Source organism: Sinohyriopsis cumingii, chromosome 18 (genome assembly GCF_028554795.1).
Source record: "Sinohyriopsis cumingii isolate HCF-2022 chromosome 18, ASM2855479v2, whole genome shotgun sequence".
In the NCBI taxonomy this organism is placed as follows: Eukaryota; Metazoa; Mollusca; class Bivalvia; order Unionida; family Unionidae; genus Sinohyriopsis; species Sinohyriopsis cumingii.
This window is the reverse complement of record NC_142978.1, coordinates 39,680,516-39,691,572: the sequence shown is the minus strand read 5'-3', so window position 1 is coordinate 39,691,572 and position 11,057 is coordinate 39,680,516. Positions and strand designations below refer to the sequence as shown.

The window sequence follows — 11,057 nt, the reverse complement described above, 5'->3', positions numbered from 1 at the left end:
AACAAGGTACGCAAGTTTAGTTTCACGTAATATTCTATTATTTGATTGCTTGTTTTATACAAATGTGTTTTCTATGATTAGGTTTCCATATATGTATCGTTTATTCAATTTCATGGAAATGTGTTGATGCTAGAGTTTTTGTGCAATTTATGTTATTCAGTTTCATGGAAAGTGTTGATGCTAGAGATGTTATGCGATTTAATTTTTATTCATTTTCATGGAAAGTGTTTATGCTAGAATTGTTATGCAATTTACCTTTCAATTTTACAGTTATTAGTTCATTGGTAGAATTGATTGCATACGATCCAAATGTTCATATATGTAGGATTTCAAAGGATTATTTGCAATAACTTCCTTTGTTAGGACAATACTTACCTAATTATATCTGATTTTGTAATGTTCGAATAATCTTGTAGGTTAAGGATTGCTGCGAGTTACAATTTGTGAATTTCATGCAATATCAATCGAACATGTAGTTGCATATGTAAAAGAATACGGCAATATTCAATAGACTCTCGCGTGGTAATTTAAGACCTGCCACTGGAAGCAAGGTCACTGTCCAACCATACTAAATTTACACAGTGTGTGGATAGCCAACATGTTCTGAGTAACGTGAGGGAATTTTATGTACGTCTAGAGAGTGGGGTATACAGAAATTTAGGGGTAATTTTGTCCTTTAAGGAACATCTTTATGGGATAGAGACTGGACAGTCTGAAGACAGAAGTCTGAGAAAAAGAATGACGAAGTCAGAATTAAAGGACCAGTAAGTCCATGAATGGCCAAAGCACACAGCTTAGCGAGGATGAACTAGGAGACGTGGATATAGGGTCAAGATAGGAAGGTGATGATGCAAATCAGTCGTGGACATTGCGCTCTTTTCACCTTTTATTATGATGATGAAATAAATACAAATTGGACGCGCCTGTTGAATTATATTGATATAATCTAACTTGAATTGGAATTGGCGTTATTAATTTGTTCTAATTAAATGTGTTATTTTCTTGTCAAAGGGGGCTCGTATTGTTTTATTTCTTCCAGGTATTCTCGCTCAGTTCTCTGTTAAAATTATATTCTTCTTTCACTCCCGCCGGGTTATAATATCGAGGGAGGTCATCCTCTAGATAACTCCAGCCAAATCCAATTAACCACCCCTCTTACTAAGAGGGAAACGTTACAAATACTAAGCATTATATTCGAAGTCCAAATGAATAGGGTGTTTCATATGAATTCCATATCCTGAATGTGCTGATGTACTAACATTATTAATGTATAACAATGGCATTGTCTAGAACTCTTTTGAATGAATTCACAATAATAACAATAATCACAGAATAATATTTTATTGAAAAGTCAATGAGCTCTTTGTAATTTTGATGAGTAATCCAACTCTCAAATTATATCTAAACAAAACATTAAATATATCTGCAGAATAACATTAAATAAGAACATAGAAAAATCGGAATGAATTCATTGTTCAACTCATATACCTTGTATACACTTTAAGGCTCTACGTTGCATTAATTTCCTATTCGATATAGATCTATCTATCAACACCTCCCATTTCACATGTTTCACGATACCTCTCACTGCGACAGAACTCATCAGGCTTAATCATCAAATGTGAAATTACCCCAAACTTGTAAACAGGTTCTTTATTAATATTGATTTTGAAATGAGTCAACACATATTAAGGTACCTTCATTGCAATCTTAAGTAATGCACCAAAAAGGAAAAAACAATATATACGTAACAATATAGGTATTATTTAATGTGAGACGGGCATAGCAAAATATATATATATATATATATATATATATATATATATATATATATATATATACCTCTCCCTCGATAACTCGTACACAGCAGTGTTCACAAGCATAGACCGCATTGTAAGCGAGGGCGCGAGTTACCGAGGTACCTCCAAAAATTGAAAATTCGCATTGACATCGAGAAAACCGAGGGAGGGGGAGGCGTTAGGGAATTGGGCTGTTTACTGACTGAATCCTCATTTTACAATCACGTCGATAACAATTTTTAATAAATTGCTTTTTTTAATGAAGTTGTAAAAGATCGTTCCAACTGGTTTCAACAACCATCACATGTGCGCGAAAAATCTGTGTAACACGTCAATGCTTTTTATTTTATTGATGAGTCTAATTCCCATAGTGGTGTTTAATAGTATCCTGCCAAATTGGGAGTCCACAGAGCAGGGAACTAGACTACATGTTGATATACCCCCAAACAAGAATCCTTTTTTAAAAAACAAAAACAAAAAACGCGACATTTATTTCATGAAACGATCTTCTATGTCGAAACTCATTTTTTGTATTGTTCAGTTAGTACAATATTGATGTCGTGATTTCATTGGAAGTATTAATGAAACTTCTTATCATCCTTGAGGATATCTCTAAGTGCCAGTTCAAAAATTCTCTGAAACTCGCTTGCCCACAGTGGTCCGTATCTGTGAAAACAAGCTCTTTATTTTACGAAGTATTCATTTCGCTTGGCTGCATTGCTATCTTTGATAACAGTTATGAAAGAGTACACGATACCATTTATAACAGTGTTCGATTATTCAAATGAAGCGAGTTCACACGACATACGACCGGGATCACTAGATTTTAAGTTTATAAGATTTTTGTGCCTTTTAACTTTTCTTTTATTCCACCTCCTTTATTTGATTCAAAAGACATAATTAACGTGATAATACAAAGGAGTCCAGCTTTTCGTTTAGTGCAACAATACAACAAATACTTCCACAAGTCAGTTATCAAAACACGGTCGGCACTTAATTAGGTTCTCGGAGAAACGCGCGCGGACATAGCTGTTAAGAAAGATTGACGCATTTTACGTTTAGTTACAAGAGGACACATTGCATTTATGATGATTACACTTAAAAGAAACTAAAAGATAGAACTAGAACACAACTTTCAGTTGATAAATAAATTATTTAATTTGTATTTATTTTTTTTAAGTACTGTCTCCACTCGGCGTAAGTGACATTTTCATTGATTGAAATTAACTTAGACAAATATCAGGGTACATATAATCAATCATGGAGGATTACAAATATACACCAAACAGAACGGAAAGTGCTATCCCTGAATTACACAGAAAAATGCTTGATAATACTGACAGAATTTGTATAAATACGAATAAATACAGGTAAGATGCGTACTCTGCGTAGATTTCAGTTGAATTCAATCAAACGCATGTTGTATTACCGCTTATTGGATTTTTATAATACAAAAACTATCAACACTATTAATTAGATTTTAGTACAGTCGGACATACCTATTAGGAGTAGATTTGATACTCAGATTTCAGTTGACGAAGTCTTGCGCAAGTTATTCATTTATTATTTTAAACATAGAGCTGTATTGGATCACAGTCTATTTAATAAGAAACAAAGATTATGTTATTAATACATTTGTAATCTTACAAATAGGGAGTTAAGATGAATTTAATTACAAATGGAGGAATGAAAGAAAGTTGTCACTGATGACAAGATACTGCTTTGAGCAATTGCAGAAAGTTAAATCGCCCCATATAATCAACGGAAATGTAGTAGAGTACATGAATTATCGACTTCAAACTTCCAAAACCTCATCAACAGAATCTAAAGCATGCAAATATGGTTCAATGTCAGAAAGGTCAGCTACGTGAATTCCACTCATTTTGGCATTGAAAGAATGCAACTGTTCTTCATTAAGTAGCTCTATTGATGGCACATCGATATTGTCTTCATCACTTGGCTCAGGTAACGGTGCATCTGGATCCATTCCATACTCTGGTAGAGCGTCCTAAATGAAGAAAATAATACTAATAATAATTTTGTCTGCAATGTATTCATTCATTTTTTATAGTTAAAAAAATGATTCAAAGACACAATTAAGTTTGGCTCTTAAGAAATGAATTCGTTTAAGAGAATGAGCTACGGTGGCTCAGTTCTAAATTCCAAATATCACCAACAAATGTTAAGCTAAGAGAATAGCATATACTGTCTTGCAGAACCGGCAATAAACAAATTTGTAATTTGGTCTCTGCATGGTAAACTCATGAAAGTTTTTCGTGCTAAAAGAAATTGTTCCTCGATATTGGACAAACAGTTTTCTGAAATTCTAAAACTTTTGTCGAATACTGTCTGTTAAGTTATATAAAGCAGAAATGTTACAATCAGATGTCCTTTAAATGCTATTTATATTGACATGCGGGAATTTTGCTTTATATTGTTATTGTAATGTTTCGCTGATTGTAAATTTGGTATGTTTTATGAGCTTGATAGAATATATTTCGAAAATACAGGTACTTTCCACTTAACGAAGTAGCACACTGTGAAGTTGTAGTCATTTGTTATGACTTTGGTAATCACATACACTGCTAATTAGAAGCACACACACACACACACAGACATTGATAAAATAATGGTAGGTATTTTAAGGAACGTGCAGATTGGATAGTGCCCAGTTTCAAATCTCTTCAGTCTTTCTGGTTTCTTTCTTTACCAATAGGCCACATTGCTTAAAACGAGACAAGCTTCTCACCTGATCTAATTCTTCGAAGTATTCGTTAGCAATTAATTGATTCTCGTTAAATATACGCTGCAGTCCAAGTATAAATAGCTGGCAGGTAGTCTTGTTGTTCTCAGTTCTCAATTTATGATTGTTCCATGAATTCATAAACTGGAATAGTCTGTCGTTTATCACATTTCTGTACACATAATGCAAGCAGAAGACATGTTTCTCCGAATCTGGATAAAAAAGCCTTTGACTTCCAATGAAACGAAAGCTCATAAAATAAAGAAAGCACAGCATTATACACATCACGCCATAGCCTCTCTATCCTCGAATTATGGACACTTTTTCCAGTTAGAAAACGTCCCCTATTAAGGCCCCGACGAGGGTGTGAGAGCATGTACTGAGCAACTTCACGGTTTTCCACACCCATGTCCCTTCTCACTCGGGAAGGAAGGCCCCATTTGGAAACGGCTTCAGTGAAATGGTTTAAAACTGTTGAAACTCTATTATCACAGTTGCAAGCTAGGTAGACAATAAGTCTTGTGAAACCATCCATGCATCCGTGTATTACAAAATGCCATCTGCAGAATATATGTATATCGCTTTCCACATTATATGAGACAAGAAAATGTATTGCTTTCCTGCAAGAGATGGATATAACAATGATAACACCGCGCGTATTATTATCTAATACAAAGTAGATCACTGACACATTGCTTGATCTCTCACTCTCGAATGTCGTCCATCATACCTTACACTCCACATACATAAGTGTTAAATGTAAACTCCCGTTATTAAGATATTTGAAAGTAGCTAAGAAATACATTATAACTGAAGAAAATCTCCAAGTGTTCCTATAAAGTTTGCTAAGCAATTGAATGTCAACACATTCTTGATTCATTCTTATTAAACATTGTATTGCTCAGATATTTGTAAGATTCATAGTTATTGGTGTCATATCTTAATTAAACATGAATACTAAATGATCAAATAACTTATTGATGTCCATATGAATATCAAACCCAGTTTCCTCAAAAATATGAAATAATATTTCTCTCTTGTCTTTATATTTATAACCAATGCAGGCAAAATGTTTTTCGGCCTCTGCTTTGTTTACACAAATGGAGTAATATTTAGCATCTCTTGGAATAATAGCTGTAAGAAAACCGCGAGTTTCAACTGTACCAATGTTTGAAGCTGTTTCTGTTCCAAGATTATTAATATTTATCTCACAAACATGTTCAGATCCTAAATATCTGATTAAGCTTGTTAGAATCTTGCACTATATAGTCGTGTCACTATTTTGTGTTTTCATGTGCACATTTGAAGGACAAGGGAGTCCTTTGGGTGTTCCGATAGATGTACCCGGTATTATGTGTTCAACATTGCATATGAGATGGAAATACTCCCCTAACTCGATGCTACTAAACGTTTTAATGTCCAAAACAAAATGTCAAAATCCTAATAAATAGTTAGTCATAAACATTCATGTCATTTAACCTCTTTACATCAACCAGAGTCGATTATGTCAAATTTCATGATCGTAAGTTGTAATAGGTTGAAGAATAGAGTTTATAAATTTAGCCCCCTACCTTCACATTTGTCTGCGATGGCTACTTTTTACTTCGACAAAAATATTCAAGCTTACCAGAGCATTAAACAATTATTATGTTCTGCTAACCTCAGTACAATTAATTTTATTTTAATTGCCAATTATTGATAAGTTTACCAACTGCATGAAATATTACCTCAAACTGTGTTAGTGTTAAAGAGTTAGACACCGTCTACGTCGGCATTTTGCAAGCCATTACATTTAGATGCATATATTATCAAATCATCTGGGCACATTATACAATTAATATGAATATCATATAACACGACAAGATCACATGAGGAACAAAACATGTCTGAGAGATTATTTGTATATGCGTTATTTCATCAACTTGACCCACTACTATATGTCATTTCCAACATGATAGACTTGTAAAAATCGGGAAAATAAGCACCAAATTTACCCTTTTCTAATCATCATTAACGTCCAAGATTAACATGTACTGAATGAATATCGTTAATAATACTTACATTAACAAGTAACTAACTGCCATTGATGGATCTGATGTTATGATGTCTTTGCCGAATTTTCATGTTATACGTCCGAACTATTTAAGAGAACTGATTGAATTTTTTATGCTGTAACTTTTTTCCTTCCAATAAAATGTGTTCAGAATTGAAAGGTTTTATCTTGGAGATGCTAAGATATAGAAAATTTGGAGTAAAATTATGTGTCTTTTAATTTTAGGATTTCGGAGCCTAGGAAATTAAATTAACAAAACTTTGGGTACTGAAAATTAGAGATTACACACAACTTTATTGTTAGCACATGTAATATAACTGAGTGGAACACTACCGTATCAGTTTGTGATTGCCATCCATATGCCACAGGGCAAGAGGGGACGGAACTGAATAAACCCTTCGCTGCCTCAATTGTTGTCCAACCGGATCTACAGGTCTAACTGCTCTCCTTATTCTCTCTCTTTGTACATGGATACCTGTGAAATGAGATGACATTCGATTGTCTTTAAACCTAAAGAAACAAGTATTTAAAACATGACTACAAGCATTGAATTCATAAAAAAAACATTATTTATTTATTTGCAGATATAACATTTACAGTCTGTACCATTCCAGGATAAGATTAAGGATCTAAATGAATTAAAATGTGATTGGTCTCTTAGGTGATTCGGTTGCTCATTCCACAGAATGACAGTTGCATACATAAGCTATTTGTTTGCCATACAATGGGGTTTTCATTGTTGGGGCAATTAACATAATTCACTATCTAAAATTGTATTTATAAACAAATATTTATTATATTCTTATAACATATAAAATTATCCAAACATTGGGAAGCGCACACTTATTCAGAATTTGAAAGTCTCTAAATTCATGACCTAAGTTGCACACTTTCAGGGTTGTCAGTTTTGCCTTAAGAGTTAATGATAAATGCTTGTGTAAATAATCATACACCTATAAGCACGCTTTTGTTGTTGTATTTTTCAAGCTTAGTAGTGTTCAGGTCGCTGCAGAAGTAGCAGGCCACTGGACTGAATTTGAAATTTGATAGGATAAATGTATGCAAGATCGCTTGTTTGTTGAATCTGATTAACTTCGGACCAATCCTTTCAAATGCCTTTAAGCTTTCCCACAAAGATTTCGTTTTACATGCAAATCGAACTGCACTTGTTAGTCTATGACAATCACCGGCAGTTTAACGATATCGGCACAGTTTATGAAAGCACTGATCATGTTTTCATCTGTTTAAATACCATTCTTGTTGCAAATAAAAATGAGAGTTTTTAACACACGTCAGTTATTATCTACAGTTTGAGCCTCATGCCGAAATATCTTTTAGTCGGCGCTTGGGCTATGTTGGGCAAAGTCGCTGTATGGAAAAATGACCAGGAGTCACTACAAAGTTAGAGTCGTTAATTGATCTTTAAAAACAGTTGCGGAAAAGCAAAGCCCCATCCCCAATTAAAATTTCAAAACTGATATAACAATATACACATCAATGAACATAAATAACAACTATTTTACTGTACACAGAGAAGTCATTTAGTTGAAGAAAAAGAACTCTTACCTGAACGAGGAAAGTTGTTGATTGTTGAATGCACCATCGATATGAGCTCATTGTCACTTATATCACTGAATCGTATCCCATGAGTCAAGCGGAAGTTTGCTAGTCTCCGCTCTACAGTTCTCCTGCTTACCCCAAGCAAACTTGCCATATCTCCTGATGTAAACTAATTTTCTGGAGAAAAATTAATACAGACGTGATTACAAATAATTTTCCAAAGCACGAGAAAGATTTTCCATATAAAGGTTTATGTTATGTGGATGTAATAGAGAGAATATAGATCGGTTAGTAATGTCTAAAACACAAAATTTCAGCGTATAAAAAGCATTAACAGTCACTATAGACACATTTTAATTATATGTGTATGATATGTATGATAATACAAAATTTGCACCAGGAAGACGTTTTGAGCCGAAGCGCGATCACGATGGTTCAAAATCATCTGAGTTCTTGGGCAAACGTGTGCAAACATCATAAGGTATATAGTATAGTTATTCTTACACGATGAAGTCTTAGCCACTTAACTTCTATTCCAAATACCCAACTAATGAAGTTTCAAACAGGAAAAGAAAATAATAATGTTCAAACAGCGCGTGTAATTCTGATGCATGAAAACAGATGACGTCAATAAAAAGCCATGAGGTCAAAGCACGCTGAGATTGGCCAATCACGTGTGACGTTTTATAAAGTGATGCAAACACCATATGAATATAAACTGTCAGACAGATTTTTTTAAACAAATACTGTTTTACAGCATTTGGTAATAAAAATGTTATTTAATTAAAACGAAAATAAAAGCAATGGTTATTTTGAGACGCATAGGATATATGTTTCTAATAATATCCTATCTTTTTATACTTCCTACTTGAGGAAAGTTTTGCGTTATGAAATAATTCAATTATTTTGAGAAAATGCACTACATGACTCTATATATATATATATATATATATATATATATATATATATATATATATATATATATATATATATATATATATATATATAATGTGGAATAAAGAATCATGCAAACAAACCAAAGAAAACACAATTTCTCTTATAATGTACGGTGGTAAAAGTATCGATTGTAGAATAGCATGTGAAGTCTGACAGTACTATATATTAAATTTCAATACATGGTTCTTTAAGGACTAAAATATTCGTACATGCGTCCCATTTATTTGCAAACCTGCCAACACACACATACATACACACACACACACACCGATGTTAAAACGAAAATGCATCAAGGATATAAACAAAATCGCAAAACAGTCATTTAATTCATAATTTCTAACCTGATTGTCACCAAAGAGTGCCATGCACTGTCATTTTGTTGGCGTTTCGAATCAAACGGGAGTTTTGTAAGTAACATAGTCGCCATATTTGCATAGGCAAGTCTATGTTTTTAAGCAACAGGGGTAATGTAGTTCACCGTCTTTGATAATTTCATTAATTCCGGAAATTTTTGGTGTTACATGTCTCTAGCATGTGTATACAAGAGTTGTCTTTTTCATTTGCTCAGTTTCGTCACGAAATATTAAACATCGACATTTTTAATGAAATGGACTGTTCTATAAACCAGAAAAGGTCAGTGAGCAATCTGTCGCTTGTTTAGATCGAGAGCGTCCGTTTGATTTGAAATGCCAATAGGTCCGCAGTGTTAGGGAACTATTATCAACTTTAAGTTAGAAATTATAAATCAGTGAATGAAATTACTTAATTTCGTGCATCTTTATGTCCTTGATACTTTTTTATTGTAAAATTTGTAACGGGGTACAAACAAACGGGGTGGTGTGCGAATAATATACTCAGTGGCATTACCTAACGGATGTTTACCATTTATCATTTCCTAAGTGTTGTTGCATAAACAGCTTAAATCCCGATACCTTATAATATTCAGGATAACGAAATCATTTAGCCAGACGGACAGATAATGATACTCAAGAAAGAATGTCATGTCTTACAATATTGAAAACTATCAACGCTTAAAAATGACACCTCTATGATTTGCTTGCATACGGAAGCATTATCAAATATTGTGCATGAACATCAGAAAAACAAAGAAGTTGGAAGCAGTAAACACTGCTTGTGTGTTAGGGGATAACAATGGAACATGTAAATATCATATACAGCATGTTAGTGTGTCAGTTGAGTTAAGAAATTACCGATGAAAAATTGTAGTTGTTCCTTTTTTATGTCATAAAGAGGTCTGCCCCTATGCCCAGTATAGACTTGCAAGGCCCTGTACCGGTGGTCTTCGCTGACTGGCATAGAATTAGTATCGGTTTTGTCAAGGATACAACGAGCTTGTCCAAGTAGCTCAATCACTTCGACAGGCACTGATACATCCTGCAGGGAGTTCTCCTTTAAAATCTCAATTCCACGTACCTGAGTCCTTATAATGTTCTCTGCTTCCATCCTATTTGACATGCGCTCTTTACACTTTCTCAATTCTTCCATGATAAAGTTTACTATCGACACCAATCATGTTGAGCCAGAATACATTTTTGTGGTAACATATCATCATAGTGAAATGGAATTCAAAAGTACCCCATTATCAAGAATGGCAAAACTTTCTTTAGAGTCGATTGCGTTCATTTGTCATTTCAGGCAATGGAATTGTGTTGATTTGAAGAGACAATGAACTGGAAGTGATAAATGTTTCAATAGCTATAAAATCACACATTCATCGCAAGTAGTGAAGCTGTTACATGTAGATAAAACGTTTTTCCTGGACCAACGAGTGAATAATTCTGAGAAATGCTCAATATTACGGTGTTATTTCCAATTCAACATATTTAATCACTTTCGTATGTTATTTTCAAAATATCACTTTTAAATCACGAGATTGTTGAAAACATAACTCCAGCCTATGTGGAATGCTATCTATGCTATTATA

General features: G+C 33.7%; 2 protein-coding genes across 2 annotated transcripts; both read right to left on the bottom strand.

The window, feature by feature from the left end:
- Nucleotides 1–2,932: 2,932 nt before the first annotated feature.
- LOC149776451 (uncharacterized) lies at nucleotides 2,933–4,935 on the bottom strand. Its single transcript, XM_089942395.1, has 2 exons — nucleotides 4,549–4,935; nucleotides 2,933–3,807 (listed from the first exon to the last, which is right to left on the bottom strand). The coding sequence occupies exons 1-2, from the start codon at nucleotides 4,825–4,827 to the stop codon at nucleotides 3,595–3,597; spliced, it is 492 nt and encodes a 163-aa protein (XP_089798521.1). The 5' UTR covers nucleotides 4,828–4,935; the 3' UTR covers nucleotides 2,933–3,594.
- A 3,256-nt stretch (nucleotides 4,936–8,191) lies between these two features.
- Nucleotides 8,192–10,796, bottom strand: LOC149776450 (uncharacterized). Its single transcript, XM_089942819.1, has 2 exons — nucleotides 10,324–10,796; nucleotides 8,192–8,332 (listed from the first exon to the last, which is right to left on the bottom strand). The coding sequence occupies exons 1-2, from the start codon at nucleotides 10,616–10,618 to the stop codon at nucleotides 8,325–8,327; spliced, it is 303 nt and encodes a 100-aa protein (XP_089798945.1). The 5' UTR covers nucleotides 10,619–10,796; the 3' UTR covers nucleotides 8,192–8,324.
- Nucleotides 10,797–11,057: the final 261 nt, after the last annotated feature.

Bases quoted from the DNA above. Each gene is read 5' to 3' on its own strand.
- LOC149776450 (XM_089942819.1), bottom strand. From the start codon at position 10,618: ATGGAAGAATTGAGAAAGTGTAAAGAGCGCATGTCAAATAGGATGGAA.
- LOC149776451 (XM_089942395.1), bottom strand. From the start codon at position 4,827: ATGTGTATAATGCTGTGCTTTCTTTATTTTATGAGCTTTCGTTTCATT. The intron at 3,808-4,548 runs GTGAGAAGCTTG...TTCTTCATTTAG, and splicing joins ACTTCGAAGAATTAGATCAG to GACGCTCTACCAGAGTATGG.